The sequence below is a fragment of the Danio rerio genome, chromosome 6 (assembly GCF_052040795.2).
Source record: "Danio rerio strain M-AB ecotype USA chromosome 6, GRCz13ab, whole genome shotgun sequence".
NCBI lineage: Eukaryota > Metazoa > Chordata > Actinopteri > Cypriniformes > Danionidae > Danio > Danio rerio.
This window is the reverse complement of record NC_141026.1, coordinates 17823565-17838646: the sequence shown is the minus strand read 5'-3', so window position 1 is coordinate 17838646 and position 15082 is coordinate 17823565. Positions and strand designations below refer to the sequence as shown.

At 44.5% G+C, this 15082-nt stretch overlaps 1 protein-coding gene across 4 annotated transcripts; it reads left to right on the top strand.

Annotated features, from left to right (window-relative positions):
* The first annotated feature begins 70 nt into the window (after positions 1-70).
* On the top strand, positions 71-14682 carry LOC137495952 (serine/threonine-protein kinase pim-3-like). Of its 4 annotated transcripts, XR_015493463.1 has the most exons (9): positions 71-381; positions 513-683; positions 806-888; positions 1003-1053; positions 1130-1502; positions 1628-1807; positions 6636-6811; positions 13417-13486; positions 13658-14682. XR_015493463.1 is itself a non-coding variant. In XM_087257071.1 (8 exons), the coding sequence occupies exons 1-8, from the start codon at positions 354-356 to the stop codon at positions 2115-2117; spliced, it is 1011 nt and encodes a 336-aa protein (XP_087113197.1). In that variant the 5' UTR covers positions 71-353; the 3' UTR covers positions 2118-2662. The 4 variants fall into 4 exon arrangements, 3 of the variants coding, with proteins under 3 accessions (XP_087113197.1, XP_087113196.1, XP_087113198.1); XM_087257071.1 differs by lacking the exons at positions 6636-6811; positions 13417-13486; positions 13658-14682 and adding exons at positions 1898-1993; positions 2089-2662; XM_087257070.1 differs by lacking the exons at positions 6636-6811; positions 13417-13486; positions 13658-14682 and adding exons at positions 1898-1993; positions 2100-2366.
* Positions 14683-15082: the final 400 nt, after the last annotated feature.

Below are 15082 nucleotides of genomic sequence, written 5' to 3'. Positions count from 1 at the left end.
TTGCTATAGCAACGCGTGTTATGATATGAATTCTGACTGCATATAAAAACAATCAAACCCATCGCAATCTGTTGGTTGAGAGACGAGGCGACTTTGCAGAGCATTTCTGTGCGATTCCTGAGATTTCTGAAGCTGTTGGAGGATTTCTGAGAGAAAAAGACTTATTTTAAAGAGCACAATTTCTCTAATCATCTTTTTTTCGTTATTTTTCTGATTATTTTTTAAACAACTTTGTTGCTCTTTTTTTATTTCGTTTTTTTTCTTCTTTTTCTTTTTCTTTACTTTGTTTTACATTTATTTTTTTATATTTGTCTGTATTTGTCTGTTTTATTGCAGGTTGGAGGAGATTGTCCATGTCCCACATGGGTGAAGAAAGAGGAGGTGAGTGTTTTTAATCTTTCATTTGTTTGTCATTGTATATCACTGTATGATGCTGTATGGTGTTTGACTAATATGAAAAGGATTACAGAAGTTAACAAAAAAAAATTCATTAAAAATGTTTTGATGCACAGAAGATACACGGGACAGCACCACTGAGCTTCCTGGTTTTTTGGCTCCTGTGCCTTCACATTTGGCTGATTCTGCATCCACAGACCAGAGGAACAGCAAGAGGAAAAGGCAGAGCAGCAGCCAGCAAACACTGTCCACCTCGTCCAGCAGACCAGCCAAACGCTCTCGCAGAGGTCAGCACAGCTCATCTTCTAGATCTTATGGCTCAGTTTGGAAATGATTTGTCATTGATGAGACCGCAGCATGTTTTCTCTTTCTCTCTTTTCTTCATTTCTTGTGCTTTTCTGTGTTGCAGACTTGTACCAGAAGGGCCCGTTGCTGGGACGAGGTGGATTCGGCTCTGTGTTTGCTGGGATGCGCAGGTCTGATGGACTACCAGTAAGAGATTTTCTTCCCTCCTTTGTTCAGACATGCTTTAGAAATGTTGCTGTCAGTAAATGTCATGTGTCACAATCAGGCAGGTGTGATTTACTCTGCTTTTTCTGTCTGCAGGTGGCCATCAAGTACGTGTCGAAGGACCGGACCCCCGAGCGACTGAAAGTTGTATGTTTTGATGTGAATCTGTTGTGTTTGCTGTGTTTGATTGAGTTCTGGATATAATGGAGGGTTTGTCCTGCAGGATGGTCAGGGTCGGCTGCCGCTGGAGGTGGCATTGATGACCCGTGTCACGTCAGCTCCTGCCTGCCCCAGTGTCCTGCAGCTGCTGGACTGGTTTGACCGTCCCAGGCGCTACATCCTGATCCTGGAGCGACCGGATCCTTGCCAAGATCTCCAGAGCTTCTGTGAGGAGAACGGCTGTCTGGATGAGCGTCTGGCCAAGAAAGTGCTGGTGCAGCTGATCGCGGCCCTAAAACACTGCGAGAGCCGCGGCGTCCTGCACCGGGACGTCAAACCAGAAAACCTGCTGATCTCCACAGAGTCCCAGGACATCAAGCTGCTGGACTTCGGCTGTGGAGATCTGCTGAAGCGATCGGCCTACAAATACTTTGCAGGTGAGTTTGAGTTACAGAAGGAAACGTTCTGTTGATGTTTGTGAACTTCTGCTGATCCACTAAAGGGAATTTGTCTGTACTGGAGCATGTTGAGCAGATGTTTGTGGTCTTCTTATGTCTCTCAGGCACTCCTGCATACGCTCCTCCCGAGTGGTTTCGTAGACATCGCTACCATGCGACTCCAGCTACAGTCTGGTCAGTAGGAGTGACGCTCTACAACATCCTGTGTGACCGTTTCCCATTCAGAGGCGCACAGAGGATCACGTCCAGAAGCAGACTGACCTTCCCTAGGAGCTTGTCAACAGGTAAGAGATTCAGACACATTCAGAGATAGCCTGGCGAGCGAGCAGAAGTGTGTTGTTGTGTGTTTCTGAAGACGGTGTTGTGTGTAACAGAGTGCCGTCAGCTGATTCGCTGGTGTCTCAGTGCAGCACCGGCTGATCGGCCCAGTTTAGATGACATTGAGAGCCATCCCTGGTTGCACTGCACAGGTGGCCAGTGACATTACACTTATCTAAATCCAGCAGTCATGGCTTGGGTTGCATTGTCAGGTTCAGTGTAGATAAACGCTGTCAATGATTTGTAGAAGGAGAGCAGGAGGGGCAGAGGAACTGAGGAGAACAGATCCTGATCCTGAGCTTCCTCTGCTGCATCTGTGAGCCTCTGTGTGAAGCTGTACGAGCTGAAGACACACACACACACACACACGCACACCTGCACACACACCAGCTCGGAGTGCAAACTGGTATAAAGTGTTTTTAAAATGAGACTATGCAATGAAAAAAATATATAATATAAATTAGTAAAACAAGCCTAGAGTAATCTAAATGTTTTTCATAATGAAAAATGGTTGTTTATATTCTGTCCTTTTTTTTAAAGAAAATTAACAATAAAATTGATTTTATACCCAATAACCAAGAACTGAGTCTTTACTGTTTTCAAATAAATGTAAATCTTGAACTTTTTTCACCTCCAGTAAACAAAATGTTTAAAGTCTGCATGAACCGGAAGTTGCGACTTTTTTTTTTTATATTGTGACACAGTTCCTAGAGAAACTGAATATTAAATGACACAACGGTGGGCGTGGCTTGTTTTTTGTACTGCGAGCTGATTGGATGTAGTAAAGTAGGCATTTCATTCCGAAAGATTGGGAAAAGTGTTTGGGCAAAGTTATTAAAACCTAACAGACACCTCCTGCTCACCATTTCTGCTTAGTGTCAAAACTGACAGTTGGAGCCGCGTGGTTAAATATGTTAGTCATGCCCAATTCCTAAGATATACGTAATCTGGCAATTTAACAGAAAAACAAACAGGAAGTGCATTTTTGTATTTCAATTAAGATTATAAGGGTAAGGATTATAAGAATTATTTCTGCTATAAATATGGCAATAACAGATCAGTTGGACATTAACAAGCAGTTTAAAAAATTCTATGAAAAGTTATATACATCCGAGACAAATAATAAAGCGAATATATCCCATTTTTTTGATACAATAGAAATGCCCAATATCAGTGATCAAGACAAGGATAATCTTGAACTACCCATATCTATAAAAGAAATTGAACAAGCTATCAAACAAATAAAAAGCGGAAAGGCACCTGGCCCTGATGGATTTATAATTGAATTTTATAAAACATTTTCACACAAATTATCCCCAATATTCAAAAAGGTGTTTATAGAAATAACTGAGCAGAAATCTTTACCACCAACTATGTCACAAGCTATTATCACTGTTATACACAAAAAAGGTAAGGATCCCTTGAAGTGTGACTCATATCGACCTATAAGTTTACTTTCGAATGATTACAAGATATTAGCAAAGATTTTGGCAGCAAGGCTTAATCCAGTCATACAAACACTTATTCATCAAGATCAAACAGGATTCATAGCAGGGCGGCAGCTTTCAAGCAACTTACGGAGACTATTTAATATACTTTACTCACAAAGTTCACATTTGCCAGAGGTGCTATTGTCATTAGATGCTCATAAAGCCTTTGACCGTATTGAGTATGAATATCTATTCACAGCTCTGAAAAATTTTGGCTTTGGTCCTGGTTTTTGCACTTGGATTAGTATACTAAATTCGCATCCAACTGCTTGTATAAGAACTAACAAGGTAATATCAAACTTTTTTCCTTTATATAGAGGCACCAGACAGGGCTGTCCCCTTTCTCCCCTCCTATTTAATATAGCAATAGAGCCACTAGCTATAGCTTTAAGGAAAGAGTCAGACTTGCTAGGCATTAATAGGAGTGGGAAGACTCAAAAGGTTTCACTGTACGCAGATGATCTCATTATATACATATCCAATCCTGATAGTTCCATACCCAAAACAATAGATCTTATAAATAGCTTCGGGGCAGTTTCAGGATAAGAAATTAATTTCAGTAAAAGTATATTATTTCCAATTAATAAGATAGCAAAACAGTCAGACCTCAGTAAATTTTCATTTAAAATTAGTAATATATCTTTTAAGTACCTGGGAGTTTCTGTGACCAGTACATATAAACAGCTATTTAGATGTAATTTTGATGCAGTGATGGAAAAAACGAAACAAGATTTAAACCGATGGTCTTTATTGCCTATCTCTCTTGCAGGCAGAATTAATGCGGTTAAGATGTCTACTTTGCCAAGGTTCTTGTTTTTGTTTCAAAATGTCCCAGTATTCATTCGTAAATCCTTCTTTAAGGAGCTGGATAAACAGGTGTCTTCTTTTATATGGAATAAAAGCATTCCATGAATTAGGAAAGCATTTTTAGAAAGGCAGAAAGAAGTTGGGGGACTGGCGTTGCCCAACTTTATGTATTACTATTGGTCATGTAACATTGAAAAAATTGTTTATCTGACAGATCCTGAAAATCAGGAGAATGAACCTGAGTGGGTAGAGATGGAGCAGGCATCCTGTGGGACAGTTTCTCTGTTTTCAATGCTTTGTGCCTCACTACCACTTAATAGAAAATATCTGCCAAACAATCCTATAGTCAATGGTTTATTAAAGATATGGGCTCAGTTTAGGACGCATTTTAAGCAAAAGCAAGCACTTTCTTTATTACCCATTACTTCCAATGCATTATTTCCACCATCCTTAATTGATCATGCTTTTCAGATCTGGTTTAGAAAGGGACTCAGATATGCAAGGGACTTTTTTCAAGGAAGTCATTTTATGTCATTTGAACATATGACTAAAGAATTGGATATTCCTAAATCACATTTCTTCAGATATCTTCAGGTAAGAAGTCTAGTAAAAAGGTATTTTAATACACTTTCAGCTCCTCCCATAAGTAGCTGGATTGAGGAGATCTTTGATCTAAATGCATCTGAGGGTAGTCTGATATCAAAAGTAAACAGTCTGATTCACAGAGCAGCTGCACCATCTCTAGATTTTCTAAAGAAACAGTGGGAAGATGACTTAGGAAATATAGTTCCAGAGTCAGTCTGGCAATCAACAATTAAGCAAATTCACTCAACATCTATTTGTGTCAAACACGGTTTATTACAATTTAAGATAATTCAAAGGCTGCACTTTTCTAAAAGCAAATTGTCCAGAATATTTCCAGAAATTGACCCAACATGCTCTAGGTGCCACAGAGACGAGGCCACCTTAGGTCATATGTTCTGGACATGTCCATCCCTAAGACCATTTTGGACTGTGGTGTTTGAGCCTTTTTCTTATATATGTGAAAAGGAGATACTATTAGATCCAGTAATGGCAATATTTGGTGCGACACCTGAAAATCTTTCACTACCAGCAGGTCAATTAAATGCACTAGCGTTCTCTACTTTGCTGGCCCGAAGACTTATTCTTTTGCAGTGGAAGTCAACTAAACCACCAACACATACTAAATGGGTAGAAAATGTCATGATGTATCTAAAGCTTGAAAAACTCAAATATAACATCCAGGACTCAAATAATAGATTCTTCAAACTTTGGAGACCCTTCCTGTCATATTTTGAGAACAGATTTAACCCAAATACTAAAATGTAATCCCCCCAAACCCCCCCCCCTTTCCCCTAACTTTATTTATTTATTTATTCATTTATTTATTTACTTATTTATTTTTATTTATGTATTTTTTCGTACCTTTTACCTTTTTCTTTTTAATTAATATTATTTCACCTTGTATTTGTTTTCTTTTTTTATGTACCTTGTTCTTGTATATGTTTAAGTTGCTCTGTTAAAAGTTTAATAATAAGATTTTTCAACTAAATATAGCAATAAATAAATGCAGTAGGGCTGGATGGTATGATGTATATATCATTATCATGTACTGAAAAAGAGTTTTCTATTCTGTTTATACCTCAATGTAGGTGTAGTTAGCTCACGTCTAGCATGCGTGAGGCTGAGAAAGACTCTCTGGCAGTGTTGTCAATTCCTTTATATTAGGGCTGCTCGATATTGGAAAAATCTGACATTGCAATTTTTTAGTTTTGCTCTAATATACATTGCGATAGGAATATAATTTCACCAGATGATTTGAATAGCTATATTTGGAAAGATTTTATTAATTTAGCTCGACTTGGATGATCAAGACTTTTTCTATGCAGTTCATCTGCATAAATTATAACAAATTACAAGCAATAATAAATAAATAAACAGTGCTTTATGCTTTTCTGGGGAGTGGAACAGTATTCAAGTACAGAAACGAAACAATCAAATGTAAAATAACATGGTCATCATTAGATAAATAATGTCAAATTTTGATAATATTTTTATCTTTTAATCATTATTAAAATTAATCCTGCATTGTGACTATTGCAAATACGCACATTGCGATATCGATGCTCAAACAATATATTGTTCATCACTACTTTATATTTTCAACAAAAAGGATCACAAAGTTTTATTTATACAAATTTTTATACAAGAAATGTAATATTTGTATTTTAAAGGGGAAAAAACTGTTTATTTCCTTAAAGTGTTTACATGTTTATAATTTCATTTTTGAGTTATTTACTTGGGATATATTTTATATTTGTCATAAGATGTTACTTGAGAAATGTTTATAATAATATAATTAAAGTTTGTCCATAAAACTGTGAAATGTGAGATACAGTGGAATTTGTTGTTCATCTGAAGTCATGTGTTATTTACAAAATACACCAGAGATGTTAATGTCTGTTAACTTTACCAGGTAATGATCATCATTTTTGTCATGAAGACTCCTGCTCCGCACCAGAGCCAATGCCTTCCACTGATTGACCAATGGTTCCTGTTCCTGGTTTACCTGTCGCTGGTCAGAAAGAGCAGGATCTGAGGGATTGTCTCAACATCCATCAGTCCACTCTCAGCGGGATTAGAAACACTTGGGTCAGTTTATTTATTTAATTTACTTGGCGCAGTTGGAATTTGGATGTCTCCTAAGGACATTAAAGCCACGATGACAAGTGTGTGTGGCAAGAAGACTTACACCTAGTTATCATTAGCTGTGTTTCCATCCAAAGAGATTTATCCACAAAACGTTCGAGGTTACAGAAGTAACCCTTCGTTCCCCGAGGAGGGGAACGGAAGTGCCATGAATGGGAGGATTCGGATCAGAAGCCGCTTATCTGGAGAGTATTGAACGGGCCAATGAATGAAATTAATTGGCAGCGTAAGCTTGCGCAGGTGTGCGACATCTGCAATTATCTCAGCATATAAGCACACCTGAAGCCAGCAGACGCCATCCTTTTAAGCTGAAGAGACTTTCAAACAGCTAAGGGACAGTCATTATGGCGACGGAATATGGCACTTCCGTTCCCCTCCTCGGGGAACGAAGGGTTACTTCTGTAACCTCGAACAATCCCCTTCGGTTGGGGAACTTCAGTGCCATGAATGGGAGAATATGGAAAGCGCCATAATGACTGCACCTTACCAACACCCCCGATGAGGAGATAGTCAAGCAAGCGTGACGCACCCACATCATGGGGGGCGCGGTCCTCCAACGTGTCCCTGGCCCTAATTTATCCTACTTCAACAGAAGTTTTACGGATTTAGATATATTTTTTGGGAAGTCGTGAGCATCTAGATAATTCTAGGAAATACGACAGTACGTTGGGAAGCGTGCAATCCCGATAGGGAGGACGCTGCGGAGGCCATCCGTTACCCAAGGGGGGGGATAGATGGCAGAATTTACCTATGGACTAGCCCTAAAAAGGGGGAGTACGCATAGCAAAAGAGTGGTTAGCGGAGAGGGAAGACACGGGTCCACCCAGGGGGGGGACTTAACCGTGGCGGAATAAGCATATGGGATCGCCTAGTGGGGATCACGCATAGCAGGCACCTATACCCAAAACGCGGGCTGACCAGCGGGCAGACCTACAACGTAGTGGGCCAGCAAGTGACTCCTCCGCTGAGTCAGTGCTGGGGGCCACGGAGGAATCTGCAGGGCTCACCTGACGGGGAACTTTACTGACAGATAAAAAAGGCGCACGTACCTCCGTGTTAGGGAGAATGGCGCCGCAAGCGTGTTTCAACACCCTACCGAGTTGTCTCCTCAATCACCAAAGGGTTACCTAATACCCTTGAGGAAACCGGCTCCACTCGCAGATTGTAAAACCTTGCAAATGTGTTGGGTGTCGCCCAGCCCGCAGCTCTACAGATGTCTGTTAGAGAGGCGCCGCGTGCACGCGCCCAAGAGGATGCAACGCTCCGAGTGGAGTGTGCACGAACTCCCGGGGGACACGGCTGACCTCGACTCGAATAAGCGAGTGAAATGGCATCCACAATCCAGTGGGATAATCTTTGTTTTGATACGGCACTTCCCTGCTGCCAACCGCCATAACAGACAAAGAGCTGCTCAGATGATCTAAAATTCTGAGTACGGTCCACATAAATGCGCAGAGCGCGAACTGGACAAATTAAAGAAAGGGCTGGGTCTGCCTCCTCCGGGGGCAGCGCTTGCAGGTTCACTACCTGATCTCTAAAGGGGGTGGTAGGAACCTTGGGCACATAACCGGGGCGGGGTCTCAGGATGACGTGAGAGTAATCCGGCCCGAATTCCAGGCACGAGTCACTGACCGAAAATGCCTCCAGGTCCCCGACCCTCTTGATGGAGGCCAACGCAACCAGCAGAGCTGTCTTCAGGGACAGAAATCTTAGAGATACTGATTCGAGTGGCTCAAAGGGATCGGATCGCAGACTCGTGAGAACGAGGGCGAGATCCCAAGAGGGCATGAGAGGGGGGCGAGATGGATTAATTCGCCTAGCACCCCTAAGGAACTGGATGACCAGGTTATGCTTTCCCACGGTGCCGCCAGCTACCGCGCTATGATAAGCAGAGATGGCGGCCACGTAAACCTTGAGAGTGGAGGGCGACAGCCTGCTGTCCAACTTCTCTTGAAGGAAAGAGAGCACAACACTAATCTGGCAATTTCGGGGGTCTTCTCTGCGAGAGACGCACCATTCAGTGAATAGACTCCACTTCAGGGCGTAGGCGCGCCTCGTGGAGGGGGCTCTAGCCTGAGTGATGGTATTAACCACCGCAGTCGGTAGGTTACCTAAGTCTTCCTCGCGTCTAGGGACCACACGTGGAGGTTCCAAAGATCGGGGCGAGGGTGCCAGATGGTGCCCTGTCCCTGAGAGAGTAGGTCCTCTCTCAAAGGGATCCGCCAGGGGAGGGCCGTCGCGAGGAGTGAGAGCTCTGATATCCAGGTCCGGTTGGGCCAAAGGGGCGCAACTAGCAGAACCTGTTCCTCGTCCTCCCTGACCTTGCACAGAAACTGCGCGAGCAGGCTCACTGGGGGAAACGCATACTTGCGCATGCCCCGAGGCCAGCTGTGGGCCAGTGCATCCGTGCCGAGAGAGCCCTCGGTCAGGGAAAAAAACAACTGGCAGTGAGCGTTCTCGGGGGAAGCAAACAGATCGATCTGGGCCTCCCCGAATCGCGCCCATATCAGCTGAACAGACTCGGGGTGGAGTCTCCATTCTCCAGGGCGTAACAGCTGTCGTGAGAGCGCATCGGCTGCACGATTGAGCGTGCCTGGGACGTGAATGGCGCGCAGCGATTTCAGCCGCGGGTGACTCCAGAGGAGCAGACGGCGGGCGAGCTGAGACATGCGGCGAGAGCGCATACCCCCCATGCGGTTGATATACGCCGCCGCCGCCATACTGTCCGTCCTGACCAGCACGTGTTGCCGCTCCAGCACCGGTAAAAAGCGGTGGAGAGCGAGGAACACTGCCAACAGCTCTAGGCGATTGATATGCCAATGCAGCTGGGCACCCTTCCAGAGGCCCGCAGCCGCATGCCCGCGACACACGGCCCCCCAACCCGTGTTGGAAGCGTCTGTTGAAACAACAACATGGCTGGACGCCTGTCCTAGAGGCACACCGGCCTGTAGGAACGAGGGGTCGTTCCAAGGGCTGAGGGCGCGGCGACACAGCGCAGTAACCGAGACCCGGTGTGTGCCCGCGTGCCATGCGCGTCTGGGGACCCGATCGTGAAGCCAGTGCTGAAGTGGTCTCATATGGAGCAACCCGAGCGGCGTGACGGCGGCTGCGGATGCCATATGCCCCAGGAGCCTCTGAAAGAACTTCAGTGGGACCACTAGTTTGCTGTCGAGCTCCCTCAGACAGTTCAGCAACAGGCGAGCGCGTTCCTCGGAGAGGTGCGCTACCATGGTGATCGAGTCCAGCTCCATCCCGAGAAAAGATCCCTGAGGAAAGGGAGACCGTCCCCCCAGCGCTCGTGAGCCACTGGCGAAGCACGTAGAGTCTGCGAGCCGGAAGGCAGCGCGTCCCGGACTGGCAGAACTCGTGCAGTCACATCCGGGGAAGGGAAAAAGTGCTCTTTTACTGATGTTTTGGTGGCACTGAAAAGTACCGTTGTTATCGGGGCCCCGCCCTCCAGCGGGGAAAGAGCAAGTTTCCTCTTCTCCGGATGGCCTGTCTCAGGGACGCTTCGCGGTCCGTTTACCGGACTTAACGGCGCCCTGGGCAGGAGGGGCTGCCTGCTTTCGAGGTGAACGCCGCGCCCGCTTGGCCGGAGGCGCAGGCGGGGGCGGGGCAGCACTCGTTGGCGGGCGCCCTCGGCGAGGAACAGCGGAAGTGGATGGCTCGGCGGGCGGAGCGGGCTTACGGCCACGCCGATAGATGACATTGCCCATCGCATCCGACTGCTCTTTCACCGCCTTGAATTCCTGGGTGAATTCACCGACGGTGTCGCCGAACAGGCCAGCCTGGGATATGGGCGAGTCAAGAAAGCGAACTTTGTCAACGTCGCGCATATCGGCCAGGTTTAGCCAGAGGTGGCGTTCCTGAACCACAAGTGTGGACATCGTCCTCCCCAGCGCACACGCGGCGGACTTAGTAGTCCGAAGAGCATAGTCGGTCGCGGTGCGCAGCTCATGTAATAAGCTTGGGTTGGACCCGCCCTCGTGCAGCTCGGCCAGCGCCTGCGCTTGGTAGCGCTGGTAGGTGGCCATCGCGTGCAAAGCAGAAGCAGCCTGGCCCGCAGCCTTATAAGCTCTGGCTCCGAGGGAGGCAGACAACCTACAGGCTTTGGACGGGAGGCGGGGCAAACCCCGCCACGTAGAGGCGCCGCGCGGACAAAGATTGACCGCGATAGCGCGCTCCACTGACGGGATCGCCTCATACCCCCTGGCAGCTCCGCCGTCAAGGGCGGTGAGGGCGGAGGCACTCGCAGCACGGGCAGAGAAAGGTGCCCTCCAGGACTGCGTGAGCCTACTGTGCACTTCCGGGAAGAAGGGGACGAGAGGCTTCGAAGGCTTCGCCTTCTGGTCCTCTACGTAGCACCCATCTAGTCGGTCCGGCCGCGGAGCTGGGGGATAAACCATCTCCAACCCCACGGCCGAAGCAGCCCGGGAAAGCACGGCTAACATGTCCGCTTCAGGATCCGATTTGACAGCGCTCACCTGCCCGGAGGGGGCGAGCGGGTCCGGATCTTCGTCGGACAGTGAAAGCCCACCCTCCGATGCCGCGGAGGACATCTGATCTCCGGTGTCAGCGAGTGTGAGAGCTACCATCTGGTTAGACGGATCACTCTCACCACCCGAAGCTTGGATGGAGCGCCGTGAGGAGCGAGAGGTCCGCGAGCCCGTGGGCGGCGGATTAGCTCCCGCTGAAACCCTCAGATCTGCCCGAGCGCCCGCTGCTTTTTTAGAGCAGGAGGCAACTGGGGTGGCTCGCTCTCTTGCGAAAGTTAGCCGCGATCTTAGCTGTGCAACGGTCATGGCATCGCAATGACGACATGAACCGCCCGCGAGCACCGCATTAACATGCTGGACCCCCAAACATGCAATGCAGTGATCGTGTCCATCATCCGGAGACAGGAAACCCCCGCATCCAGAAACGCACAGTCGGAGCGCCATCCTGAAAAGGACGTGCTGCACGACTGTGTTGCTCTTTTAGGAAAGTTGCAACTATACGCACCGCTCTGGAGGACCGGACCCAAAGAACCGCAGGCAAGGGAGTAACCCAGCTCGACCGTCTGCCACCGCGAAGACCCACTCTGGACCGGGAGACACACTCGTTCGCTCTGAAGTGCTGATCAGCAAGAGGAACCCTCATCGACTCACTCAGAAAGGATCTGAAGCGAAAAGGATGGCGTCTGCTGGCTTCAGGTGTGCTTATATGCTGAGATAATTGCAGATGTCGCACACCTGCGCAAGCTTACGCTGCCAATTAATTTCATTCATTGGCCCGTTCAATACTCTCCAGATAAGCGGCTTCTGATCCGAATCCTCCCATTCATGGCACTGAAGTTCCCCAACCGAAGGGGAACTGGAATATTGCATAAGACATTTATGAATAAAGCACTGTTTCCATCTAAGAGAACAAAACTGGTCACTTCCTGATAAACCGGCACCAAATATAAAAAAGAAAAAGGGAATTTGCTGTGGTAGGAGAAGACACTGTGGTCCTTTCTCTTATATAATAAATGACTTGCGCCTGGAGATAATAATACTGAACCAGTCTAAGGATGAACTTTGGCTGAATGATTTTAGAATGACCAAAACAACATGTCAGATGCTCTACATTGTGGTCGGTCCACTTGTTTGCCTTATGCTGTACCATCACTCCTAGTTTTTTACATAATCTGTTAAAACAAAATCACATGACTTTCTTTGATGCGCATGACCTTAGTTGGCTAACAATGGTTTTGGGAAACGCACCCCTGGTTAGATTTTTTTGGATTAATGGATGGATGATAGATTAATGAATGAATGGCTGGTCAGATGGTAAATACAGTAGATGTCCTTCCAAGAGGAAGGGGGTGGAGGTGGGCATTGATAGTTGGAAAGATGTCTTCTTTGTGGCAACTATTTAAATTGTAGTTAATGAACACACAACAGACAGAAAAGGAGACTGACCAGGGGTGTCGCTAGACCCCATATACGGAGGCACGTGCTCCAGTAAAGGGGGCAATGCAGTAAATAAAGCAACAGTTTAATCGAGAACAAACTGACGCATGTGTGCAGAAAACCATTCTGGTGTGCCTCACACACCGCTGCTTCTACTTCTGCTGTGAATCCCGGTTGTTTAACATGCACACTGAAAAAAATACATGCCACTCATAAAACCAGAATAACAGCCTTTAATGCAGTGGTGTCTGCGCTCAGTAAGTTTTGCAAGTCTGCAAAACTACTGTTTAAGTAATATGAGGATGATCATATTTTGACTATACGAGGCTTTTTTTGTATGAAGCACAAAGGAGAGATGATTAATGAGTCAAGAAAGTTAGACTTAATAACATTATTTCTCCGCCATCAGAGTCAGGTCTCAGACAACAGATAATTCTATACATTTTTGTTTTGTGTTTCTCAGAATTCTCATAATTTAAAATTCATGCAAAAGTTTTTTAAGAAAATTTAAAATTGGCAAAGAGGTAGAACTGCTTGAACAGACTGAAAAATGGAGTTAGTTTCCAAAGAAATGTAGTAAGATTAATTATAGACCTGATATCTTTCTCTTTGCAGATTTGTACGGAGCATGTGGAAGAACAGGGAAACACACCTCAATAATCACAAGTCTATCGTGATAAATTAGGTACAGCCTTACATTTTTAAGTTGAATCAAATTTACTTCATCAAACATTTTAATTTATTTATTTACATTTTCACAGAGTGATAGTCGGGTATTTTCTTTGGACGGACGGACGAATAGATAGTATTGAACAAGCAGGTAGAGCTCTGTTGATGTTTTCTTTGTCTTTTACAGAGTGGAGTGGAGAATCTAGGGAGTCACATCTCTGCAATGGTTAGAAACTGCTGGTCAGGAATCACCTATCACCGAAAGATGTTCAAGAGGAAGGGGGTGGTGGTGGGCTTGAGCTGGGCTCAGATTATAGGAGTTTTAAAAACCTAACCGATAATGAAATCTGGTTGCTGTGAACACATGAGGAGAATCTTTGGCTAATTTTTTAGCCCACCTCAAATCTTAAATGTGTGCAAAGTACAAAATATGAAAACTGCGCCACAGAACACAAGATATAATTATTTTTATAGGCTATTGAACTCATTCTATCCTCATCACAGAAAAATAAATAAATAAATGTATAAAAACACAGTTTAGTTTTTCTCAGTGGCTTTGGTGCATTTCTCACAACACTTTTTACATTTGCACAAGTTAATGCATTTCTCAAAACAATTAGCACAAACTGCTAAACCTAGATGATAACATGAAAAAGTGAGTCACTTACTCAAAATGGATAGCTCATTCCTCAAAAGCAAGTATTGATGTCAATGAGAGTGTCAGTGTCATCAAGAGGAAAAGTCCTGGCAAGTGTTTATAAAAAGATAGTCAAATGGCTTTGTCATGTTTTCATTATGACAGTTTGCTCTATTTTTTTTTCAATGCAATAAAGTCTGATTTTGGTGACACTTTCTGAAAGTGCTCAAGATAGCACTATATACTATTTGCTCACCCATTTGAAAACTACAGTAAAGTTAGACATCACTGCATTTAGTGAGGAATCTGATTACAAGACACTGAATATGTATGTTTCACATTTTTACTGCAGATGCTCTTTGCAATTCTAATTTATTCACAGCATTGTGCAAAAGAATAAATACACTCTTATTTACAACAAACATAAACTCCCTTTGGGCAGAGCTGTGCACAACTGTAAACAATATGTGCTGTGCACAACTTTCAAACATTAAGTACAAATTGCAACTGAACCTACAACATACACAGGTCTGTAAATCATTCATGAAATTGTTCAATTTAGAAGACATTTTCTGGAAAATAAAGATGTAAAAAAATTTTATAAAATTTGCTTGTCAGATTTCGACAACTTGTTCAACATTTTTGTATGTAATGACTCAAGTAATGAGATGAGGACTATTAGTTTTTAAATGGAATGACTTTTCAGCATTCACAAGTTTAGTTTATTTTGACTGACATGACATAAGCGAATAATAATTTTATAAACAGCAGAGAGTTGTATGAAAGCAATTGATACATGTCCAAAAGTATTCGCAATTTGTTGGAAGGAATGAGAAACTGCTACTATGATGTGCACAAATGACTAATAGTTTTGAGAAATGCATTAACTGTTGTGCAAATGTAAATAGTGTTGTGAGAAATGCACCAAAGCCATTGAGAAAAACTGTAATATGTTGAATCATTTTGGGTTTTGGA